The sequence below is a fragment of the Psilocybe cubensis genome, chromosome 4 (genome assembly GCF_017499595.1).
Source record: "Psilocybe cubensis strain MGC-MH-2018 chromosome 4, whole genome shotgun sequence".
In the NCBI taxonomy this organism is placed as follows: domain Eukaryota; kingdom Fungi; phylum Basidiomycota; class Agaricomycetes; order Agaricales; family Agrocybaceae; genus Psilocybe; species Psilocybe cubensis.
In genome coordinates, this window is record NC_063002.1 from 3,277,331 (window position 1) to 3,302,457 (window position 25,127).

At 45.6% G+C, this 25,127-nt stretch overlaps 7 protein-coding genes and 1 non-coding gene across 8 annotated transcripts; 4 read left to right on the forward strand and 4 right to left on the reverse strand.

The window, feature by feature from the left end:
* Positions 1–1,532: 1,532 nt before the first annotated feature.
* JR316_0005258 (uncharacterized protein) lies at positions 1,533–3,358 on the reverse strand (the record flags this gene model as incomplete). Its single annotated transcript, XM_047891019.1, has 2 exons — positions 1,533–3,280; positions 3,346–3,358. The coding sequence occupies 2 exons, from the start codon at positions 3,356–3,358 to the stop codon at positions 1,533–1,535; spliced, it is 1,761 nt and encodes a 586-aa protein (XP_047750780.1).
* A 1,683-nt stretch (positions 3,359–5,041) lies between these two features.
* On the reverse strand, positions 5,042–5,828 carry JR316_0005259 (60S ribosomal protein L18-B; the record flags this gene model as incomplete). The annotated part of the gene is made up of 5 exons (XM_047891020.1): positions 5,042–5,136; positions 5,187–5,517; positions 5,585–5,629; positions 5,686–5,772; positions 5,826–5,828. 5 exons carry the CDS (start codon positions 5,826–5,828, stop codon positions 5,042–5,044), a joined length of 561 nt encoding a protein of 186 aa, XP_047750781.1.
* Positions 5,829–6,160: 332 nt separating this feature from the next.
* JR316_0005260 (Transformer-2 protein-like protein beta) lies at positions 6,161–7,281 on the forward strand (the record flags this gene model as incomplete). Its single annotated transcript, XM_047891021.1, has 5 exons — positions 6,161–6,184; positions 6,225–6,461; positions 6,516–6,641; positions 6,701–6,784; positions 6,841–7,281. 5 exons carry the CDS (start codon positions 6,161–6,163, stop codon positions 7,279–7,281), a joined length of 912 nt encoding a protein of 303 aa, XP_047750782.1.
* A 3,046-nt stretch (positions 7,282–10,327) lies between these two features.
* JR316_0005261 (uncharacterized protein) lies at positions 10,328–11,844 on the reverse strand (the record flags this gene model as incomplete). The annotated part of the gene is made up of 2 exons (XM_047891022.1): positions 10,328–11,671; positions 11,722–11,844. 2 exons carry the CDS (start codon positions 11,842–11,844, stop codon positions 10,328–10,330), a joined length of 1,467 nt encoding a protein of 488 aa, XP_047750783.1.
* A 3,928-nt stretch (positions 11,845–15,772) lies between these two features.
* On the forward strand, positions 15,773–20,099 carry JR316_0005262 (Nucleolar protein 9; the record flags this gene model as incomplete). The annotated part of the gene is made up of 16 exons (XM_047891023.1): positions 15,773–16,055; positions 16,115–16,268; positions 16,331–16,415; positions 16,466–16,552; positions 16,610–16,945; positions 17,000–17,090; positions 17,145–17,417; positions 17,473–17,552; positions 17,601–17,684; positions 17,736–17,905; positions 17,967–18,183; positions 18,249–18,697; positions 19,133–19,250; positions 19,329–19,425; positions 19,485–19,679; positions 19,744–20,099. 16 exons carry the CDS (start codon positions 15,773–15,775, stop codon positions 20,097–20,099), a joined length of 3,075 nt encoding a protein of 1,024 aa, XP_047750784.1.
* A 187-nt stretch (positions 20,100–20,286) lies between these two features.
* On the reverse strand, positions 20,287–20,389 carry JR316_0005263. The gene has a single exon. It is a non-coding gene; the product is annotated as a tRNA-Leu (tRNA).
* Positions 20,390–20,842: 453 nt separating this feature from the next.
* On the forward strand, positions 20,843–23,070 carry JR316_0005264 (Thioredoxin domain-containing protein 5; the record flags this gene model as incomplete). The annotated part of the gene is made up of 6 exons (XM_047891024.1): positions 20,843–21,206; positions 21,269–21,836; positions 21,922–22,024; positions 22,076–22,636; positions 22,687–22,830; positions 22,885–23,070. 6 exons carry the CDS (start codon positions 20,843–20,845, stop codon positions 23,068–23,070), a joined length of 1,926 nt encoding a protein of 641 aa, XP_047750785.1.
* A 270-nt stretch (positions 23,071–23,340) lies between these two features.
* JR316_0005265 (Glutathione S-transferase-like protein ustS) lies at positions 23,341–24,161 on the forward strand (the record flags this gene model as incomplete). The annotated part of the gene is made up of 2 exons (XM_047891025.1): positions 23,341–23,414; positions 23,480–24,161. 2 exons carry the CDS (start codon positions 23,341–23,343, stop codon positions 24,159–24,161), a joined length of 756 nt encoding a protein of 251 aa, XP_047750786.1.
* Between the last annotated feature and the right edge of the window lie 966 nt (positions 24,162–25,127).

Here is a 25,127-nt window from a genome sequence, read left to right on the forward strand (position 1 = left end):
TTAAGAGTCTGGGGGATTAACAAACTACGAGACAAATTGTTAGGGAGCGCCGAGAGGCTACAGTTTCATACAGTTTCTCGCCCCGAAACAAAGATATTTGAGGTGGGAACGATTTCTCTTTGCCGCTACAAGTAAAATTCAGACCTGCGTCTAGGAGTTGATGTTTAGATGTTGATTTCAAAGAAAGCATAGCCTCCTGAGTCTTCACTCATAACGTATTAGTACATACCATTCTAGTAGCTTATTCAAAGTTTGCTATCAACCACGACAATCGACGGTATATTCATGGAAATGGATAACCATGGCAAACTCACATTTTTGGAACTTCTCTTTCGATATCCTGGACTATACGAGTCTATCAGACCCCAGCAATCCTCGCGGATAGTGGCCGGCGATGTTAAAACCGCAAGAGAGCACCCCATAATCGTGTCATCATCTTCGGTAGGGAACAAGAAATCTATCCTGCGGTCTACCCCCAATGTCATTTCATCAATAATTGAACCCAATACTCCACTAGCCAACGGTATTTGAACCGCCTTCGAATATGTTGCGTTAGAGACAGCAGAACGAATTTAACGGGTTTTTTGAAAAAAAATTAGGTCACTCGGAAGGAACGCAGTCCGCCAAACAATCCATCCCAATAATTGACAATGGAAGAAACCTAGCCTCCGAAAATTCATGCGGAGGCGAAACTGAAGCAACATCACTTCATAACGAACTAGATCCTACGAAGTCAACCACTTCCCTACCCGACAAAACGGACCATCTTGATAGAAATAATGTTGATTCCGAATCACCAAATTTTCAGTCCTCAGATACGTCCTGGATCACGCTGATGCAAAAGTACGAGGAGCAAAATAGGACGATGGACAGGTTACAAAGGGAGCTGGAGGACATAAAAGAATCGATTGTGAAGATGTGCTCAAAGATCTAGGGTAGCGCTTTGAGAAGTAATTAGATGGTGGTGGGAAATTCTCAAAGAGTAACTTGTGCATGGATCTGAGATTTTTGGCTGTATGCTGTTTGCACCTGGAGGGTCGAGGGTCAGTGATAAATCCATGAGCAGTGATTTTTAGAACTACTGTAACGGCCTGTGTTAGGAGCATGTTAATTAAAAAGATAAAAATATGATACCAAGTGTAGACATGGGCTTTCTTGATTTTCGTGTGTAAACTAGCAGTCGTCTTAATAGACGACACAGGCATAAAACAACACAAGTCAGGCAAAGCTTCGCTTTTGCCCGCCTTTTCGCATATTCAATTCACGCCAAAGGAAAAGTTAGTCTACCAAAGCCTTAACAGGTGCAGAAGGTCCAAGCTCAGTGGGCGGACCTGTCGAAATTGCGGAGAACCAAATAGACGTCAACGAATTCAGACCATATTAACATCGTTAATATATAAGTAACAAGCCTCGCCTCGCTTCGCTTCGGCTTGTAATATCTGATAATACAACAAGAAATACGTAATACAGGCAATGCAGGTATACACACAAGAATCCACTACCAGTGGGTACAACAGTAAATTTACTAAATACTAAAAAGATCCTTCTTTCGCCTGATCCTTCGCGGGTACTTCAACCATCATTCCAGCAATTTTTTCTCCTATAGTTTCGACAGATGGGTCATCGTAGACCACCTCGATTCCCAAGCTGGATGAAAGTTCGAGATACACGACTGACACTCCATCTTCTAATTCCGGATGGTCGATAGCGTCAGACGGACCTGCTCCACCTTGTAGCGTCCCCTGCATTGCCGTACCCATGCCAGGCCCTTTTTCAGCAGGTTCCTCTTGAGAACCCTCTTCAAGCCCTTCCACAAGATTACAGATGCGAATGTACTCCTCCTGTACCATCGTGCGATACCTGATATGTTTTAGAACAGGAACAAATAGAGGCACCTCGGGAACACAGACGCCCAACAGTTCCCCCGTCGCAGATTTAAAGGCCTTGATGTATCGCTCGTGATGTTGCAACAGGTGTGTCAGAATTCTCTCCGCTGTGAAACCACGCTCCGAAAACAATGTTGCGCCCAGGTCAAGGTGCAGCAAACATGGCAAATTTGAAAGCATAGAAAAGAGTACTTTGTCCGAGAGCGGAGCGATAAACGTCATGTGCTGCACGTTGCCGCCCGAGCGATGTAGAAAGTCGTAAAATGTGGGGAGAAAGTCACCTCGTTGTACGTTGATATGTAGCATGTTCAGACAAGGGAAAGTAATCAGATTGTCAGCGCAAAGCCACTTGAGCGCGCTTGTGCGGACATCGATAATTTTCAGGAAACGAAGATGTTGGTGGGTGATCGTGGTGGCCCATGCATTTTGTATCGAGTAATTGTCACAAATGACACACTCCAATTCGAAAAACTCCAAACGAGTCGCTTGCTCCAGTATATCGAAGATATCGAACATCGAAATATGCCTTCCAGTAACTCGAGTAAGTTTTGCCCACGACGCGTCGATCGCCTCAAACTGCACGCGGGAAATAACGAGGATTGTCGGAGTCGGTTTCTCTTCGTCATTCGTTTTCGTAGCGAGTGCAACATAGTCGTTATAATATGGCTCAGGAGTGGTACTGCCCACGCAAATCATTTCGAGCTTTTTGGGTCGGCCGACAAAGTTGCTCAGTAGGGCACCAGGTACCCTAAGATCCAGGCAATTCCAGCGGTCAGAACAGGCGTTAATCACGTCGCTGAATTTACGGAACTCTGAGATTTTTTCGTTGTCCTTTGCGGTCCAATCGATCTCAGGATCGTGGGGAATATATATATTGATTGATAGCGGGAGGCGACCAGTTCGCGAAAGCCAGAGCTTGGCTAAGGCGGTAGCGGACCCCAAATTATTGGCGGTAAAGACAAGAGGAACGAGGTTCCACAACCAGCGTGTCCTAATGATAATCAATCGCCATCTGTGGCAGACTGTCGCCAGCTTCAATAAAGTCGTCCTGTAAAGCTTGAGATACATTTCTTGATGAATATCGTAAAACGAATCATGTTCTGGTGCGGTAGGAAGAACTAGCTTGTAAATCGTTGTGCATATGTCCACAGGAAGCTGTGCGGTCAGATCAAATATTTCATTATATCTCCTGGAATCGAGAATATCTTTCGCCGACCGATACATGCTGTGAGTCGGATGTGCGATGGTAGATGGTGGCTGCGGTTTATCTAATCGCTTTGTCGTGGGCAAGATCTCTTCGTCTGGGCATAAGTACACCAGCTTGGTTTCGTCTTCGTTGAGTCCAAGAAATGGTGCCATGCGAAGATTTGTCGACGCTTCCGCAGGATGGAGAGCTAGTGGCCAGTGGCGCAAGTCAGTGACAGATATTTACATGGCTTTAGAGGAAGTATCAACGCACATTGTTCAGACATCTTGATCTCTATAACCTCAACGTTGAGGTAGTGGTAGCTATTTAGAGTCGAGTCGGACTGCCGCTTATGGTATTGGTTGAAAAGTTGGTGTGGCACTGATGGAATACCAGCACGGTTATTATTTTGTCCGCTTCACGTGTAGTTGAGCATCGGACATGGGTGCCACTGCCACAAAGTCTTAGAAACTTGGAGAATGTCAAAATTTATGAACAGAATCAAAGGCCTAGAAAAAACATACCTAGGTATATAGCATAGAGTTCGTTATCTTACAGTGGTTTCATCTGTCTTGAAAATATACGACGCCAATTAAGTCCCTGTTGATTAGTTAACATCATAATAGCGTCAACGAATGGATTGTATCGAAAAACGAAGGGCAGCATACCAAGGTGAATTGACCGACGTAGAGGATGATTAGTCGTTCCATTTTGTTGCTAATACACACCACTGAAAGTCTCTGGAAAGTCACACCGATGGAACAGATTGTCAATACCCCATTATGGACTATGAAATAAGGCAAGGTGAAGAGGCCATAGCGAAATAAAAGCAACTACAAAAACCGGATGCCTGAAAGAATTGACAGAGCCAAAGTATAAACACACTGTTCTTACCTAGGATTGTAGGATTATACGACAAGGATTTCTACTCTTCCATACAGATTTCCAAATTCAAAGTCAAACGTCTGGCTTCAAAACCTGAAAGGGGGTATCAGCAAGGTGTCCAAATGAGACGAAAAAAATACCGAGATGGCCTGTTTCACAAAAGACTTGGTTGACGATGGATCCATCCCAGACAGGTATTTGACTCGGCCGGAATCCTGGACTTCGGTCAGCGTAAACAAACATAATGCACGAACTTGGACCAAGAATCGTAGTAAAACGGCTTGACCCTATCTGTAGAAACATGTGGATAATTTCCAGCTCTGTACCATGAATATTCAAAACCTGCCGAATGACCTGATGTCGACACTGACCAACACAGTCAAGAGTCAAATAATCCATAAAAGATAAAATCCAGAGCATAATATGAGAATAGATCAGCGCATCCCAAAAGTACGAGTCATTCGTGGAGATGATCCACGGAACTATAGACCAGATTTCAACGGATAGCCAAAAAAATCTTGTAGAACTATAAATGAGGAAATCGCCTGGGACGTTATCCCTTGTTGCTAGAGACGTTCGTGTTATTCGATCGCCCAGTCCAGCATTTAGCGATAATCCATAAACGTATGGATTCAAACATAGCCTGAAGAGAGAATGTCTTCGGGGAGGCCATAAATGCACAAAGAAACAGACAAGCAGGTAGAGAGCAATGCCATGATGCTACACTTAATACATGAGCCTGGCTGAAACAAGAGGACACACGAAACCCGAGTTATATGCGCTGTAGCCAACGAAAACATTCACGTACCTCCCAAGAAAAGGCTCAGATCCTCCTTCACAAAAGCGTACCCGAATACCGAACAACGTTGATTTTCTCATGCATGTCATGTCATATTTGGATGGAAAAAAATGCATATGCGACAACAAGTCGTTGAGTAGGCGAGACACATAGTGCATATAAATTCGACATCGGCCCACACCAATCCCACATAAACCCGATCCAAGAGCTCGCCAAAACTGTTGTGACACCTGGCCGAGTACCTCTTCGGCAAATCGTAAATTTTGATTTGAAGAAACAAGGTATTTAGACCTTGAAACCTCTCGACTTTCGGCGACCACGACCTTGTTCGAACTTGCGGCCTTTGGATATTGTGTAGGGCTTCTTGTTCTTGTGGGGACCTGAAATCACGATGAATAAAAACGTCTATATAAAAAGATAGAAAGCTCACCCATGCCGAAGTGCTTGTAAGCCTCACGAGCGGTCTTGACACCTCTCAGGAGAACGGTGTTGGAGCCCGTCGGAGCGCGGAGAGCAAGCTGGTCGAAGGTGAGAACCTCACCACCAGCAGCAATGATGCGCTCCTTGGCAGACTGGGTGAATCGCAGAGCAGCGACGGTGAGTTTTGGGACGGTGGTTAGACGGATATCATCGGTGACGGTTCCAACTTGGACAATGATCTTGGAGGCGAGATCGGGGGTGTTGGCGGTCTCCTTAACGATGCGGGAGAGGGAAAGGGGGGCACGGTTGTTCTTGGAGAGGAAGAGGCGGTGGAGAATGACCTGGAATAAACATACAGAAATTAATTGTAAGGTAATCTCTAAATTGCAAGATTGCGACTCAAGATACCTTGTTGAAGTTGGCGTCTGTGCGACGGGCAAGGAAACGGTACAACTATCCCAAAGTAATGTTCAAAACCTAATTTCGTCGAAATACAGGGTCATAATCACCTTCACGAGGAGCAGCAGATAGGGATCCTCAGACTTGGGTGCAGTGCGGCTGCCCTTCTTGACGTGGTGGTGGGTGATGTCGATACCCTGGAATCACGTATCAGTACTGTTTTCGACGCCGGCAGCGACGACGAGCTCACCATCTTGGTGGTTGCCGGAATATGGTGTTTGGGCTTGTTGTGTGCGAGGACTGAGGCTGAATAAACTGTACAGACGAATGATTGAGTTCAAGCTCCGACTGAATGGACTTATGATATCTCTCTCATTTGCACCGTATGTTCTTGGGAAAATGCGGACAATTTTTAGATAGTTTTTTCGGAGGGCCTGCCGGCTTCTGTCTCCATATACTCAGCGCCCAAAAAGTGCGAAATCTGAGATATCTTTGGCCCTGTTGTGGTGCTGCACACAACCAGCGCCCTTGTAAGGATGAATTTTGAACCAAACAACACACAACAGCTTCTCTTGTTGAACCACCATGGTGAGTCTGAGTCAGCACGAAGTCCGTCCCCGTTGTGCTCAACGTTTTGCTCGTTTTATAGTACAACGACTCTGCTACTGCTCCAGTTGACCCATACTCTGACGCGTACAACGCCCCTCCGGCGCCTGCTCCCTCTGAGCGCGACCCTCTTCCGCCACGTGGCAGGTCTCGTTCCAGGAGCCCTCCTCGGAGGGATACCAATGGCAACGGTGCCAATGGGGACTCTGGTCGCTACAGGAGTCCCCCTCCATACCGTAGCAGAAGGTCCCCTCCACCTAGGCGCTCCCATGCTCCGCTTGTTCGTTCTTTTTCTTGCCATTTTAGTCAATTTTTTGCTGATAAGTTCGACCAGCAACCAAACCCGTCTAATGTATTAGGCGTGTTTGGATTGAGCATTCGGACACAAGAGCGTGACTTAGAAGATGAGTTCAGCAGATACGGCCGCGTAGAGAAGGTTACAATAGTCTACGACCAACGAGTGAGTTTAAAGATTTGTTCATGTTTGTAGGCCACGATGCTAAACATGTGTTATGTTAGTCTGATCGATCTCGTGGCTTTGGCTTTATTCGCATGTCTACTGTCGAGGAGGCTACGAAGTGCATTGAAACGTTGAACGGCATAGTAAGTTCTTAATGCATTTTACTCGACAGGGTTCATCTAACCGAAAACCGTGTCAGGAACTGAACGGTCGTCGCATCCGCGTTGACTACTCTGTTACCGATCGACCGCATGCTTCCACTCCTGGTGAATACATGGGTCACCGTCGGTCTGGAAGAGATGCTCGTGATCGTGACAGGGACCGCGACCGCGACCGCGATTATCGTGACCGCGACTATCGTCGTGATCGGGATAGAGACTATAGAGATCGCGACCGTGATAGGGATCGCGACAACTATGGTCGCGACCGAGACTGGAGGGACAGGCGCAGTCCGCCCCCGTCCAAAACCGGCCGTTACTCGCCTGAATATCGCCGCAGACGTAGCTATTCACGGAGCCCTCCTCCTCGAGGCAGCAGCCCGCCCCGCCAGCTCAATGGAAATGGCAGGGACTATGACAACTCTGTAGCGAATGGAGCGCCCTCTGCTTCTGCTGGGGAATCAAATGGCAACCGGTGGTGAACGTCTCATGCCTTCTCTGGCTGGTTCAAGTCCTATCGGTTTGACTGGTGCGATATGTCATGCATGTTGTTTCATCTCAATGTCTTTCCCATTTCCATTTCCATTTCTTTTCCTTTCTTTATTCCTTGCATTTGCGCTTTGCTTTCATCTGACTGTTTTCTATTGTTCCCTTTCCTCTTGTCATCGCAAACATTGTCGCCACCTTTTGGTCGTCAAGTCGTATCTCGGTCACGTTCAAGGGAACAGAAGCCAGAAGAAAGGACATTCGAAAATTTAATACACTTATAATTCGGGCAAAAAAAAAGTTAATGAAGCGTCTGGCGCTCTGCAAAACTTCAAAAAGAAAATTCCTTTCGTTGCCTTCTCCAGTCGTCTACCACTCTTCCTCCAATTTTGCTCCAGTCGTCCGTCGTCGCTAGTAATATGTTTGCAAGTACAAGATTATATCTGCTGCATCTTCAATTGTTCAAATCACAAGGCTGTAAAGAAAGCACTATCTCTACCGCATGGTCTGTTCTTTAGGTCGATGTTGGATCACTATCTTTTGTGTAAATGGTGCTCAGGTATGTCAGTGGACATTTGTAGTGCTGGAGTTTGATCGGGTGGACAGTGGCGACCGAGCGAAGGAAACCTTGTTCCTTTGTTGGCTGACATCCCACGGCCACCTTCCCTGCAGGTGCAAACGATAAAATTTTAATCCATCCGATCGCATATAGGTTACCCGAAAAAGATCATATTAAACTGGGTTGGGCAACCTTGGAAGTTTCAGGGGGAGGCTCCAGAGTTCGCCGTCTGTCCAATCAAAAGCCTGGTTCTCGTTCCTTTCTGGGAGGAGTTAGGCGCCCACAACGCAAGTAGCCGAGATTCCTTTTCTCGATTTGACGCTTTTATCCCGTTTGTTTTGTGGGTGTACGCTGATGCAATCTTTGAGATGCAGGGTCCACCCTTGTGATAAAGCCTAAGTGGCCTTCTTTCCGTGTTCTTTTGATGATAAATGGACAACGTTCCCTTTCTTTGGGCCTTATCGACGATTCCCAGCCCTGCCTTTGTTCCTCTCTAGTCAACTCCAGTGCTTCGGATTTGTGGCTCTTTTCTTATCACTCATTTGCACGGGCCTTCGTTTACTCCCAACCTTCCGTTGAAAATGTCTGCCCACTGGGCAGATTAAAACGCGAGCGTGGGCTGCCGGCATTTCATTGGGGTTACGTACCAGCAAACGACGCCACTTGACAAAATAGACACAGGGATGTCATACATGCACGCCTAAACGTATGTTTTAGTTTCTACCCACGTTTCACTCCTTTTGTCATGACTCATGTCATTATTTCTCTCACAGCTAGCACCCGTACTTACTGTTGGCTTGCGGGATGAGTCATGAATTCTCCGTGCATAGGCAACGTTATAGGTACTTGAAGGTGCCGTTGCTTCTGGCCTGATTACGAATCGTCGCCTCCGTTGTCGCTTGGAACTTGACCTTCCCATGCCTACATCTAGGACAAGTAACTCTAGCTCCGGACAGAGTGGGTTATGTTCATTCATCATACTGCGCCTGAAAGCTTCGGCAACTCTCTATTCCCCGGATTGGTCTACTAGCTTCAATTTTCGCATGGACAATGGGACATGGGACCATGGTCGTTCGACGCGAATCAGGGTCTTTTTATTTTTGATTCTGCGCTAGGAGATATATCGACGACGTACATGCTCCAGTCGTGATCATGTTTCGTGGATGTTACACGCTATCGATATCATGAATGATATCGATAGAACACAGTAGGACACCTTGATTACATTTTTAGTTCTTGTTCATATATTACACTTATGCATGTCTGTTATCGACATCGTTGTTGTGACGTTACATAAATGTTGATGATGTATGTCTCCTTGCTCATTTGAGTTGTTATTGTAGCGTCCATATAGGTTATGTTCAATTGCTACGAATATGCTAAAAGCACCCTGTTGAATTAAGGCCATATCCCTCGGGTACGTGGGTAGATGTTCAATTTTATTCACAGGCCAATTTCTGACAATCCTGGTTAGGTTAATTAGTGTGAGAAGATTTCTTATGCAGGGTCAAGCCTTTCTGCAACATCACTCTCGGGAGTCGGGCGTTTGATGCCAAAATTTGTTCACGGAAAAGCCCTAATGAGTTCACAGCCATGTCGCGTTTCGTTTCATTGAAAAATCCATCTCGACGATTAGCAACAGACCACGACGCCTAATCCCATCATAGATATCCTTATACTACTACTGCATAGTATCTTTTGAGGGGCACAATGTGTACTGGACCTTGCTGGAAGTCTGTAATCGCCGCCGTTCAGGGTGTCAGGCCCTTGTCTGCACTTCTTTGTCGTAAGTAGAAGGCGTTGATTTTTCTGATATCCGAATTGAATTTGACACGCCTCAAATCACAATCACAGAATTTCGTTCTCCCATCCCACGACTTGGTTCACCGTGTAGACAACGCAATAAACATCTACGTACCTTTGCATTTAATTAATGTCACCTGTAACGTATTGAAGATCTACCTCTTGCACCATCCATGATACAAACTTTCTGGAGGCATATAAAGATCGTACAACTGCAGGTCAAACCATATTGCATGTGTCTGCGACATCAACGCTTCGACAACCGTCTAGACTCTACATACATGTATGCACACCAATGTAGAAACGATAATGGTTATCGACGACATGATCTCGAGGATTACCAGCTCGCCCGTCGGTCAAATTCTTGGTACCAGAACCCAAGAACTACGTATTAATTTTCTGACAGTTGACTCATTCAACCAATTTTTTTGCGCATCATTTGTTGTATTTACTGTGCAACTCCTTTTAAGAGTGATCAATGTCGGTTGAACTACGTTAATCAAAATCTTGGAATGACATTTGCGCACAGCTTGATTAACAGTGTGCATTACAATAACCACTAGTATTTGTACATAATATTGTCATCGTTGTGAGTGATTTTCCATTTGTAATTTTAATCACAATCATAGTCCATATAATTCATGAAGTTCGTAAAAAGTCGCCAATTGTCAGTCACCAACTCACCGCACGGTTAACGTATCGATAGAAATATTCTTCCCTTCAACCCTCCACTGCGTGTTTAAAGCCTGAACAGCATCTAAAATAACTTTCATAGACAGTATCCGGAAGGATTTCATCACCGACATCCTATGAAGGACAGTGGAAGGATCAATATCATAATTTTGACAGGTCCTGGAACGGAGGAATGCGACAAGAGCGGCAGAGGTGTAACCCGCTCCGTGGCATTCAAGATTGCAATGCTTCAATCGGGGAAGCAAAAACTCAGTCGGACTCTCTGCGGTGGCTTCAGTTGACGGAGTGGTGAACGTTCCGGCGGAAAAGAATTCGTCGGTGATGGGATCTTGGGATGGGTCGTCCAATGGATACTTCAGAGTGAGATGGGTGATATTAGGAAGTTGGTATAAGATAGCATGAAGCTGTTGGGTAGATAAAGGAAGGTATGCAATAGTGAGCTGAGATAATGAGTGCGAGAACCTCGTAAAGAAAGGGAGTAAATCGTGAAAATTCGTTGTCGGTGACTGCGCCGTTGGAACGAACCAGCCAATGTGCAGTTCTTGCAGATTGGGTGATTCAACCGCGGCCAGAAAGTGGACGAGGTTAACCATGGCGCCTCGTCGTAAAGTCAATCCGAGAGTCTTCAAGGATGGCAAGACAACGGGATAGAGGGGTGTATCACATTTAGGCGTGGTACAGTTTACATTGAGAGAACACTCCTGAAGACCTCCGGCCTGCCCCAATATATGAAGACAATGTTCGATCGACATCAAGGTTTGCTCCAATTGTAGGGTAACCGCTGAAATTTGACTCCAAGGAATCCGATAGAGGGGAAACTGCAACAGTCCCAATGATCCAAACGATCCATAGGTTCTGAGAGAAAGTGATTTCAATGCTGGAAGTTGATGGGCACCAAGACGCAGAAGGACATAGGAGGTTCCAGAAGGAATGAAGAATTCAACGTGTTTCCAGCGGTGTACATGCGTTATCAATAGAGAAAGTATCTGTCCAGATCTATGGCTTTCGTTATCACGCAGGTGAGGTTGAGCAATGTGTGTGAGTCGAATATGGAGTGGGTATGGATTAGACCGATCGAGCCATCGTTTCACATTGTCCATGAGTTGGATGTCGCGTGCAGCTGCAGCTGCACCAGCGCCTTCAATAGATATTGAAAACGACGACCATAATCGAGGCGTTGATAGCACAAGGCTGTTCCACGAGCGGCACACACGTGTTAGTGCCACTGGTGCTTCATCAGGGTGAAAAGTGGGGAGTACTGGTAAACAATACAGGAAGATTTCTACTTTCAATTCGGTTGGCAAAACATCGAATAGCGCAGTGGAGACATGCTATAAGATTTGTTGAGACTAAAATTCCTTTAGCACTGTATATGACTCACTCGCACAGAATGATCTTCCCTGATCAGAGTTGAGGCCTCGATCTCAACTGTTCGTTTACTAGGAGAAGAGATTGTCTTTAATTGCGAGGAGAATGATCTCTGAAGGACTAGAGGGAAAGGCATAGTGGCGTTGAGAATGAGAAGAACCAACTTGATGGCCTGTGGGGGTTGGTTTCACACTGACTCGGACGCACAAATGGGAAGGCAAGTTTAAAAAGGCCTGAATGTGTTCTGACAGCCAGAACCTAAAATAACCTCTTGTCAGCTTGATTGCATCCTTACATGGACTTGAGTCGTTATGAATTCAGAACATCAAGCAGGTCACCTCACCGATGTCAATTCGGGTAGTCAAGTTTAGAGATAGTGTAACTCTCAATACTTATGGCCAGGAGATCGCCATTTGACAGACAAGAACTGCACTCAGAACAAACGAGGATCTCCATCAGGAATTTGGATCTGATGTCAAAGTTGACGTCCTTCGAGTTTTCTGGCACAATGGGTAGTATTTTTAACGTCCAGGTGTTGAGCTATCAGGCTGAAATCTCATTGTCTTTTGTAGTTTTATAGTAATCCATTGCCACGCCGACAGTAAATGCCAGTGATAAATGCTTCCGAGGGGCCCGAACACCTGCGGTTGAAGTAAATTGACAACACCAATCACGGTGGGCTTTCTTTGTTCATATTAAAATCGATCAACATAGCGCAGTCAACATGCTGTCAGTGAAGCGACGAAAATAAAACGGGAGTTCCATGATCCATGATGTCGAGATTTGCTGGGGACTTCGGGGGGTGGTTCAGAAAACGAAAAGCTACGAATGTTTTCATCTGGCAAATCAAGGGGGAAAGCTACTCAAGATTACTCAGTGTGGTCGTGTCGAGAAGACCCGTCGAAACAAAGGGAGTGAGGTTTGTTGCTTTATCATGCTTGCCAATCAACCCCACGTTCTGGTGACCAGGTTATGTTGCGGAAGTTATGATATATGAACACACAATTGAGTACTCACACTGAACAGTAAGACAAGAATAGTCTGATATGTTAGATGGGGCAGCATCATGAGTGTATTATCGTGATGTAAAGAAGATGCAAACAGGTGTGTCGGAAACACCAGCTCACTTCAGAAAAACTTTCCAAAATCATAAGCCTCTGGGCCAGAATCACTTTTGGTGACAGGAACCTTAGCCTTTTTAGTAGAGGCAACGTTTGCTGCCTTTTTAACGGAGGCAGATACCGCTTTCGTGGAGGCGGTGGGCTTGCTACTGCTTTTCAAAGCAGGCTTGACAGACGAGGCCGATGCCGATTTATGCTCGGATTTTGATACTCGTTCCGTCACAGCAGAAGATTTAGACTCTTTTTTCTCCGACCGTTTCTCCGCCCGTGACTGATGCTTTGATGAAGGCGCAAATGCGACTTTCTTCGTAGGCCGTTCGGGCGTGGGTGCCACTTCTAGGGCGCGCTTTCGCGTTTGGTTCTTCGGCGGCGGAGGTGCGATTTCTTCCTCGTCCTCTTCGTCCTCTTCGTCGTCCTCGTCTTCGTCGATCTCCTCCTCGTCCTCCTCCTCCGCATCTTCCTGATCAACATCCATACCTTCAACATCAACCCCTCCCTGCTCATCCTCATCATCTTCCTCATCTTCACTATCTTCCAAAGCAGCCCAAGCCTCCTCGACGTCGACGGCCCGGTCTTCCACCACGCTCGGCGAGAGCTTGACGAGTCCACCTGTTTTTCGCTTTTCTTTCCGCGTAGGAAGAAGAGATAGAATCGATTCGTCCTTGGAGTATAGCCCTGAGAGAAAAGCCGCATTTGTGGTATTGGATGAGGATGGTGATTCGGTAGTGGTGGAGGGTGGTGTGGTGTAGTGCACTAATTTTCCAACACTCCAGTCGCGCAGAACAACACGGGCAGCGCCTGTTAAATCCAATTCTCCTTTCTATGAAACGTAGGTGAAAGGCAGTCGTTAGCATCCAGAACGGGGAAGAAGTTTAAATAAGAAGAGTGGGCAGTATGACTTCATCGGCGCAGTTCTATTTTTATTATTCATTCGCAAGGCACCGTGACGCCTTTGAGACACAGAAAATGAGAGGAAGGATACACACCTTTTTCAACAACTGATTTGCACGGGCAACGCCTGACAGAAAAGCGGTTGGGTCTCCCTTGGTGAATGCGGGAAGACTGTACATCAACATGAGGTCTTCTGTGTTTGCTCTCGATACGAGATGAACGACTGGATAATAAAAATCAAGACATCGAGCGAGTATAAGAAACTCATATTAGAAGAAATGACTAAAAAAGCGCACTTGGAGGATTTACGTCCTTCAACCTGTCAATTCTACCCTTATTGCGAAGGAGAATATCGCGAGCACGATTCTGTTCGAGGACCGCTTCGTCGGCATCTGAAGGGGAGGAGAACGAAAGGCCAGGTGTATCGATGATGATAATTTTTTGGTCTTCAACTTCAAGAGTGACTTCTTGAGGAAGGGTGGTGGTGGTAGGGCCGCGAGACGAGGTTTCGAGGGTGTATACAGGCAGAGCTGACCGTTTGAGTAGAGAATTGATGAGAGAACTTTTGCCGACCTATATAAAATAATGACATCCGATGAATGGCCGGGTCGAATAGAAAAAAAATGACGTACGTTTGTAATGCCAACGACTGCAACGACAAGTGGTTCGCCCGTTTTTTTTTCTTTCGCCCATTCAGCGAAACAAGTGAGGATAGGTTCCAACCCGATGGCATCGTCTGCAGGTACTTTTGCTTTCCCTTTCCCTTTCTTCAGTGACTGAGAAACAACAGCAGACGCTTCGGGGAGGAACGATGACGCTGCACGGAAAAGTAAGGTAGGTTGTTGAGTTCGGAGTTGCTGTGACCACGACGCGATAGCTTCTCTAGGGCAGGTATCTTTTGGTCAAACCAATCAGCAAATTAATAGCAACCACTTTGTTTGCGACTCACCGATTTTATTGAGAACCAACAGCACTTTCTTGTCCATCTCCAGGATTAGTTGCTCCACATGTTTGCTTCTGAATGCTAACGGGTCTCTTCCATCAACAACTTCGAGAACCACATCCGCTTTTTCAAGCACAGTCCTGAGGTTTGGCAAATCTCTGTTGATTAGAACAGGAACTTCCTCTTCCTCCTCTTCCTCTTCAATTTCCTTAGCGGGACGTGGACGTGGTTTCAGTTCGGTAGTAAGAAACTTTGCACTGAGACTGGCTATGCTTTCAGCTCCGACATTGAGATCTTTTGGGTTGTGGTCATCCAAAGGTTCGCCATCTTCGTTTGCGTTGCCTTCTTCATCTTCCGACTCCCAAGGTTCTCCACGAGCAAGAGCCTTTGCCTTTGAAATAGCGCGCTGTTTGTCTGCTTTCCTCTTTTCTTTTTCTTCGGCTGCCTACAAATTTTGAATATGATGTTCGAAGTTGAGTAAAATGATTAAGGTACGCACTAATCTGCGTTGCTCGGCAACTTCAGCCAAAATCTGGTCCTTGTAAGGAAATTCGCTAGGAATCCCGGGATCCTTTTTCACCTCTGTAGAAGCCTTGAGTTCCGCAACAAAGTCACAAATAAAACAAGCAACAAACTGCTTTTCCACTGCACGCTCTTCTTGGCGTCTCTGGCCTTCTTCCTCTTGGATTCCTTTATCTTTTTGCGAAGTTTTGCCCGGTCATTGGTAGATTTCCTATTACTTGTTTCTGCAGATTATCGTATAATTCATATTTTTTGACGTCGAGGGTGGGCGGAAATATTGAAATGAAATAAAATTTAAATCTGTCAGTTGAGGCGATGGAAAAATATGTTAGAAGACGTACCCTTTCTAATTTTTGGCATGATAAATGTCTATGTTGCAGGTTTTGCGATGCCGTGAGGGATCGTGAAAGAATGCGCGGTCGTCGTCGGTGAGCGAAAGTGAAAAATCCTGCGATTACCAAATTCGGCTGAAATTGAGCGTGGGAATCATAATATTGCGTTCACAAAATTCCACGTGATCTTGATTTTCACCCCATCTGAGGGAGCTTTGGTGAAGGCTACGCTTTTCTGTGTACTTGATCCCTACCATGCCCCGTGAAAATCGAAAACGCGGCAAAAAACACAAGAAACAGAATGAAGATGAATCAAAATACAACCAGGAATCTGCACCTCAATTAGAAACGCGCGAAGAACCGTCGTGGATCGTACCTGCTCAGGACAATTTCGGTGAATTCAATCCTGAAGCGCCATTCGGATACGTCGATGCAGATGTCAAAGCGTATTTCAGGACGGTGGATATACAAATACGTGATTGGCAAGAATCCCAGCATGATACAGGAGAGGGTGACGGTGATTTGGATCCCAATGAACGTACGTCGTATCTCACATTATCCAAGGTTCCATTTAAAAAATATTATGTCCCTTTATAGAACGGAGATTATTCTTTATCGCTGCTCTATCAGAAATGCGTGGCAAGGAGAAGCAGCTGGCTACAGACCCGGATTGCTCTGTCATCATAGAGAGAATGTCATATTCTATGGATGATTTTGTTCGAAGAGTTTTTGTCGATACTTTGTCCGGTTCGTAAGTTGTGAATTATTACTTTCATTTATTCGTTAACAAGTTTCATTCTAACGTTCTATTAGGTATGAAATACTTCTGAAGCACAGATTTGCTTCGCATGTTTGCCAGACGCTTTTCACGGTGGCTAAGGATACCATTTCGAGAGAGGTGGGATTTGCCCACTTTAATGATTTCCGTTACCTGACGTGGCTCAACAGATGCGAGGAATCATGCCTACAGTGCCAGACTCTGAAGAAGAAGGCGAACTTCGTACTTTAAAGCAGTTGATTTTGGATATTTGCGAGGTATGTAAGCTCCCAAGGATTCTGAGTGTCTGAACCTAATTGTCATTCTCTCGTCAGGAACTACTTCCATCTTTCCACACCCTCATTATGGATCCCTTTGCCTCTCATGTTGTCCGCAGCTTACTTCTCCTTCTCTCTCCTAATCTATCCACATCTGATGAAAGTTCGCAATCCGCTGTTCGATCGAAGAAAAGCGCAGCATGGAAAGCAAGGCAAGGTCAGATGAAGTCTGTCTTTTCCGATGGGCAAGGAAAGGGAAAGGAGACGATACGGAGCGCTCCCGCCGAATTTCGGCAAATGGCACGTCGTTTCGTGGAGACTGTCAGAGAACATCTCGATGATAATGAAACGCGCGCCATGGCTGCCAGCAAAGTCGCGTGCCCTGGGTTACAGGTACCGTTCCAGTAATGATTTAGATACTACGTGACGTTGATTATTCCCGCGCAGATGCTCCTGGAAGTGGAAGCTGATCAAGACCTGGCCAATCAACCTGGTTCTCTGATGGATAGGGTGATGGTGGGCGTTATCACAGCGTGCAGTATGTTATTTGGGCGTGATTTTTCGTTCCTTCAATTTGACTGATGAAATTTAGAAAATGATTCCACGGCCGACATCGAAGAGTCGGATTATCTGGGAACTCTTCTCCGCGATGTCAACTCATCTCATCTGCTTGAAACGATTGTTTCGCGCTGTCCAGATGATGCTTTCAATGCGCTGTGGAAGACTTATTTTAAGGGCAAACTCGCACGATTGGCTGCTCATCCTGTGGCTAATTTTGTACTGGCTAAAGCGCTGGAAAGAGTCTCTGAGAGCCAACTGACGACGATATTTGAGGAGCTTGATGCGACCTGGAATAAGCTTATCAGTGAGAAGTTTCATGTTGAAAGTTTTTTTAAATTCTGATCCAGTTCAAAATAAAGGAACATCAAGAACTGGTGTTTTGCGCGCACTCATCGACAGAGTTTCGCTCCTTGGATCATCAAATCAACCGATATCCGAAGTATGTTTTCATTGGAGATTTTGAATCCGATTCACTGACAGTAGACAGATTGTTTATTCAGCATTTAATATCACAACTTCAGAAGAGAAAGCCCTCCTTGTTCCATGCGTTCTGACACTCTTACCCCTACCCGTAAGATGTCCTGGTCGTACTTCAGATCATACTGATTAATGCCGCCATCAGGACTACCATATTGCACATGCCGAGAAAACCAAAACCGAAGAGACCTCTCACCAACATCACCACAAATCCCGCACTGTCCAAGACCCACTGGAACCCAAAATCCAAGGTAGCGTCTTGATGCAATCGATACTTCGACTGCCTGAAGGCCACAATCAATTTGCTATCGATGGGTGGGTTTTCCTCATGCCTAAATATTATTTTATATCACGCCCTTAACACCAATTGGAACAGAATACGCGAATTATCGATCGACGACCGCATAAAAATCGCACATAATTCTTCTGGTTCCCGGGTTTTTGATGCACTCCTTGAGTCGCCGACTGTTACCCCTAAAATGAAGAGACAGTTTGTCATAGACTTCATCGGCCACTACCATAAATTAGTGGATGATAAACTAGGCAGTCGCGTAGGCGATCGCTGTTGGTCGTACTCTGACACCTATCTCAAGGTCTGTCTCTCTGTCGAAGCCTTCTTTGCGCGCTCGAATTTTCGAACATGGTCTTCGTCATACAGGAAAAAATCGCCAGATCACTAGTGTCCCAAGAGCAGGCGCTTGCTGCATCGTTCTATGGCAAATTCTTTGCCAGAAACTTGAACCTCTACTTGCTTCAGCGCCGTCCGGACGACTGGCGAAACCTCCAATCTGAGCGGAAGAAACAGGAGGAACAAGAAAAGAAAATCACCGTTGGTCCCACTGTGATGCCACCTAAAACAACACAGCCAGACCTTGCGGAGGAAGCCGTAACCCCAGCCAAACCTTTTGAAAGCCGGAAACGCAAATCACGTCCTGAAAACGAAATTGACGCTCTTTTCAACGAGAAGTTGGGCAAGAGAGTCAAGAAGGGTGCTTTGGGTGATGCGATTGCCCTGGCTCCATCTCCTGAAAAGTTGAAGAAGGATGTAAAAGATGAAAAGAATCTAGGCGAAGACAAGGAGCTTCAGCAGGTTCTGGGTGCCATCCGGTTGGCTCCTGGGAATGATAAAAAACATAAAAAAAGAAAATGAGTATTTTATTGATGGCAGACCTACCACGAATCAGCGTAACATATAATGCCATGTATCATTGCTCAACTTGATTGCTCAACTTGATCTTTTTTTTCCGGAAGATATAGTTTCAGTACATACCACCTACAAATCGCGGTTGTATTGAGCCCGCAGGAAAGGCTGGTTTCTGTAACCTTTATGGTAGAATTGTGTTGGGGTCAGAACTGATAGAATTCGAAGTTGAATAATTTGTTGCCAGAAGCAAAGCAAGAAACAAGCCAGAAAGGAATACCGGTGTGACAACGCGTGACACATCCTCCTTTCATGTTTTCTATAACTCGTTCTGGTCTCCATCGGTCTACAAAACCAATATTATCAATACCATGGAGATCCCTTCATTCCCATGCCTCAAGGCCTTTGCTTCAGCGAGACAGTCTACGGACATTCCGTCATAGTGAACATGCGACGCGCATCATCCTTCAGGGCCAACGAAGAAGTTATGTCCAGGCGGGCGAACGTAATTCTATTGGGGTGAGGAGTGAAACCTTTTCATGCCCTTGGTGGGTGGAAGGACGTGTATAACTGAATCTTAGCTTGTTTGACTATTAGGCATTCACTCCGACGGCTGCCGCACTCTTCATCTTGACTGGTGTTGGACTGGCCTATTATTTCCGGCAGGAAAAGGTACGGCTTGAAGAAGAACGAGGTGAGTATTGTTCACCCATAATGCCTACGTTATGTTCTCACTTTGTATCATAAAACCAGAAAAGGAACGAGGATTGAAGTCCTATGGCAGACCAAGTGTCGGAGGGCCCTTTAATCTGGTTAGAGAGGACGGGAAACCGTTCACGGAAAACGATTTAAAAGGGAAATGGTCGTTGGTGTATTTTGGCTTCACGAACTGCCCAGACATCTGCCCCGCAGAGCTAGATAAAGTTACCGCAGTTCTTAACAACATTCGTGAGTCATCTTTGATTTCTCGAACGTCCCAGGTCTGTCTATATCTTACCCTCTTCTCCAATAGAAAAAGAATACGGTGACATCTTCCTTCCCATCTTCATCTCTGTGGACCCTGCTCGCGATACCCCGGCACAAATTTCACAATACCTGAAAGATTTTCACCCATCCTTCATTGGCCTCGTTGGTGACTACGCCAACATCAAAGCCGTCTGTAAATCCTATCGCGTCTACTTCTCAACGCCTCCCGACGCCGACCCGAAAGGCGACTACCTCGTCGACCACTCTATTTTCGTCTATCTTATGGATCCTAATGGCCAATTTGTAGAAGCATTTGGACAAAACGTTGGTGCTGAGCATATACAATCCAAGATCGGTGAGGCGATTGAGGAATGGCAGAAGGAAACAGGAAAAAGTGTCTGAATATTCACTACTAGTTCATAGTATAAATTATGTATAACATTGTCTACTAATATTGCTATAAACCTCTTCTCTCCGTCTGAACGCATAAGTATATGCACAAAGCAAAATGAGTCTCAATTTCAATGACACTATTACGTGACCGTTAGAAAGAGGCTTTTTTACAGAAAAAGAAAAAACAAAAGGATATTGACAACAGAGGGATTCGAACCCTCGCCCTTTCGGACCAGATTGAGCAAACCTGAGTCTGACTCTCCTGATTCTGGCGCCTTAGACCACTCGGCCATATTGCCTTATTCGAAGGCCTTCAGAGAAACATTAAGGATGTATTGGATTTACACAGCATTACTAATAGTAGTACCAGCCCAGGAGCTGCCTTATTGCACTGAATATTCCTGGGTTATTCCATAAGTACTACTAACCTCTATATAGCAGCGTATACATTGCATGAATAGGCCAGACCATTATTATTACTATATAAGCAAAGGGAAATAGATGAGGATTAAAATTGGTTCAAACTTAGGTTGCACAGCCACTGAGACTGGAGCAGGCGTGGCAGTGCATCACACGTAGGGCTCATTAGAAATCCATCGACTGACAGTTTCTCTTATTCTCTTACAACTCGTACAATCCTTACGACCCTCTGGAATCCGTGTCAGTTTCTACACTGCTATTCTACATATACACACAGACACAGATACCCACTGGCTGGACCCGTTTAATAATCTTCCTTTCTCTCCTTTAAGATGCATCTCCCAAGTGGATTGCATTTAATAATCTCGTCGCTACTATTCTCGACGTCCATAGCCGCTGCTGCCATCCCGGATGCATCCTCATCGCTGGTAGCCGCTCGAGACTCAACTAAGCTACATACATATTCATCTTCATCACCGTCGGGCATCGAGCTCGACCCATCGACATTCTCAGAGACCATCAAAGAGGGGTTATGGTTCATCGAACACTTTTCACCATATTGCGGACATTGTAAACACTTCAAACCGACATGGCAACAACTAGTACTTGATACGAGGGCTAAGGGCGAAGATGGACTTGGGGGAGGCGAAGTGCCAGAGGTTGGAATGGGAGTTGTTGATTGCACTCTCCACGGTGGTATGTTTACATTCATTTCGGTTTGAAGGCGCTATATATCGAACATTCTACTTTATCGACAGACCTGTGCGACGCGAATAAAGTCACAGGATACCCTACGCTACTTATGTTCCACGACGGGAAGATCGTAGACCAATTTAAAAAAGCCAGAGAGCTGGAGGACCTTAAAGCGTTCATGAAGAGACACGTCAAAGCAGCTGCACCTCCCCCTCCCCCTCCCCCTCCACCTGTAGCTCCCGTTCAACCCCCTGCTGCGGAAGCTGTAAAACAGCCCCCTGCTGTGACTCTCAACCCAAACATCAACCCCAACGGCGAAGTTCTCTCTCTTACTCCTTCCTCATTCACGTCGATCATGGCCACCGGCCCAACGTTTGTAAAATTCTTCGCACCGTGGTGCGGGCACTGCAAGAAACTTGCGCCAACATGGAAGCAGCTCGCGAGGCATATGAAGGGCAGGGTGAACATCGTTGAAGTCAATTGCGACGACCATACTTCTTTGTGCAAGCAAGAAGGTGTGCAGGGCTACCCAACTCTGATGTGGTATGCAAACCGGGGTGCCAAAGGCTACGAATATAACAGTGGAAGGAAAATAGACCAGTTGAAGGCATTTACAGATAAGGCCAGTTCTGCGTGAGTGTTACTTGTGTCTATTGGATCGTTATGGGGCTGGTGTACACGATGATCTTTGCAAGCTGTACTAATTTCATAAATTTAGGGGAGTTCAAGTTCTTGCTGAATCTGCAGACTTGGACAAACATATTGCTGAAGAAGAAGTGCTCTACTTGCTGTTACATTCTCCCACTGACACCGAAATTCTTGTGCGTTATCTTTATTTCTCCCTCGAAAGACTAAAATTTAAGATTTCATAGCGCGTGATTCGTGGGGCATCATCTGTTCTCCTGGGCTCTCCTCAAATCTTTGCCTCTTCCGATCCAGCTCTGCACACTCGCTACTCCATTCCAGCTGGCTCCCCGTGGGCGCTCGTTGCACTCAAGGATCACGACGCCAAAACACCCTCATCAATCCACTACGGATCGTCCCCATCTTCTCTCTATACTTCTTCATCGTCGGACGAATCTAAAAAGCTTAACCGCTGGCTTCTCACCCACCGCTTACCCACTACAACTGAACTCACTCGGGATACCTTCCAGAGTGTAATGAATGCACCCCAATCACCACTTGTAGTACTCTGCTTCTCGCCAGAGAGGACACAAGACGCGGTGATGCGCCGACTGAAGGATATCGGGGCCAAGTGGAGGCATAGAACAGAGGGAAGCGGCATCGTGCACGGAAAGGAAGTTGTGTTTGCCTGGATGGACGAGGATAAGTGGACGGATTGGATGAAAAGTATGTACGGGCTCGCCAAGCGCCCTGAGATTGAGGGACAGGGAGATCTGGATACTGTGAGGGTTGTTATTGCCGATCATAGTGTAAGTGTTTTGTGTATATTTTCGCTATGTGATGCTGATGCGAGGCTTAGAAATTGGTTTATTATAACACTGATCATGCTGGTAACGCTATACGCTTCACGTCATCTTCGAGCATGTTTGCTGCCGTTGATGATGCTGCCAGTGGTAAGTCGAAGGCTCACAACTCCGAGGGAACTATCGAGCGTATGGCCAGAGTATGTGATCGCGTTCTTATTCGCTGCGTCGTTACTGAAAATTCTCCTTTTCAGTATCTCAACAACAAAATGCAATCTCTCGAATCATTTGTCATTGAAAAACCATTCCACTCCTTGTTTATTCTTATCGCATTCTTTGCTCTCGCATTCGTGGTGATTACAAGATTGGTTAATTCGGATGTCAGCAGCGCCCAGAACGAGTGGAAAGAGTTGAAGGGTCGAAGTGGGAGGTTGGATTGACAAACGGAAAAATCTAGGTTATCAAGTGGATACACGCATATTTATGGTATGATGCTTGCGAGATTGGTCTAATAATTTATATCCTGCTCCCGCTCACCTATGAGAAACTTATCAAGTTGTGTTGCATTTTACGATTCAAAATATTTTAGCAAGTCTTAACCGTCGCCAATGATCACAATATCCCCGAATAACTCAGCAGTACCCGAATTGTATAAATTCTGACGAGTTTTAGAATCATCTTATTATCATTACCAAGCCCCGCGTTGTGATATGTCAATTATCTTCTACGATATACCGTCCACATCACCTGGGTACTCTGTCTCCCCAAACACCTGGAGGACAAGGTAAGCACAGTCCAATTTCGCCTATAATGTTTATTCATAATAATTTATCATGTTGTAACTGCCAGATACTGCCTCAACCTGAAAGGTCTTCCATACACCACCGAATGGGTCGAGTTTCCTGACATCAAAACCCTGTACGAAAAATTGGGTGTGCCACCAACATCTAAAACACTTGACGGGAACCCGCACTACACTCTTCCCATGATCTACGATCCTTCCACGCAGAAATACATCTCAGACTCGCTTGCGATCGCTCAGTATCTGGACGCGCAGTATCCAGGCACCGCAGAATCTGGCAGAGGGACGATATTCCCCAGTGGTTCTGCTGGAGTGATTCAGAACTTTGCTGAAACTGCGATACCATTGATGATGGATGCGCGATACCTTATCACCTGGAGTCTCTTTAGGAAACTGAATCTGAGCAATGCGACGTATTATCGTGCGCTTCGAGAGGCGACCTTTGGTATGAAGATGGAAGAGCTCGTGCCGGATGATAAGCTCGTTAACGAGATAGCCACTCTTGAAGGTATCATGAAGGAAATTGACACTCTGTATTCAAATACGAATAAAGGGGAGGGGACGTATCTCGTTGGGGACGTGATCTCATGGGGTGATATTATGCTTGCGGCGGTATTGGTCATTTTTAGGATTTCTTGGGGAGAGGATAGCGAGCTTTGGAAGCAATTGACTTCATGGCATAATGGACGGTGGGGGAAGCTTATGGAGAGTATGAATCGATATGAGTAGTTGTTGATGTGCGATCAAGTATCATACCCTGTTGGACGGACATCCTCCAAAGAGTCAACAAAGGCTCACGCACAATTTTGCAATAAGTGTAATTAATCGGCCTTGCGTCGCTGAAACCTCTAGACGACGTCGTTTTACAAGTTTCTTATCAAAAAACTATGGATCCTCCCAGGTCTGGTAAACGGAGGCCAAAGGAGAGCTATTCATACCTCCCTTTGTCAATCCATTTGAGTAATCGGTCCCCGACTAAGCGCCTCTGTACACTTGGGCGTGGCAATATATAGCATAACACTTATTTTATCTTACAAACACTAGTGCTGCGGTTCGGTAACTCGGATTCCTTCGTTCAGTATAACGTATTGACATTGAATTTGAAATTACGTTCCAGGAAACAGGATTTATGCACCTGTTCTGATAGACATAAAATTATCCAGATTAGTAGTCGACGTAGGTCGACGTTGCTGGTTATCAAGACACACAAGAACGACTCATTAATGCTGTCTATAGACGTCATTAGACCAGCCTCCGTTATTTATTTTCGCAGATAATACGGATGCCCTAATAATACAGGGGTACGATTCTTCTTCTGATTTTCATGTAACTTCCTCTATAATGCCATGGGCATGCAAAGACGGCCTGACTAACGCGGTCAGAGTGATGGTAGGGAGAGCGTACTGGCCAGCGTCTATTCTACAACCTAAGGTTTGACACTTTTTAACGCTCAAATTCTGGCCCGATCCGAGTCGATTCTTTGATGATAAAAAAGTGTCGCATATTTTTCAATCTGCGCGTCAAAAATACTGATATTCTATCTTGCCTCGAGCTTTTCAGCTCGATATCATACTACAGGTCACGTTCAACTTGATCCGTCTACTTCCCGAAGTTTTCAGTGTTGATATTTCTCACTGCAGAAAGAAGATGTTGTCTTCGATTATTTAAAATAGGATAGGCAATACAACAAAAAAT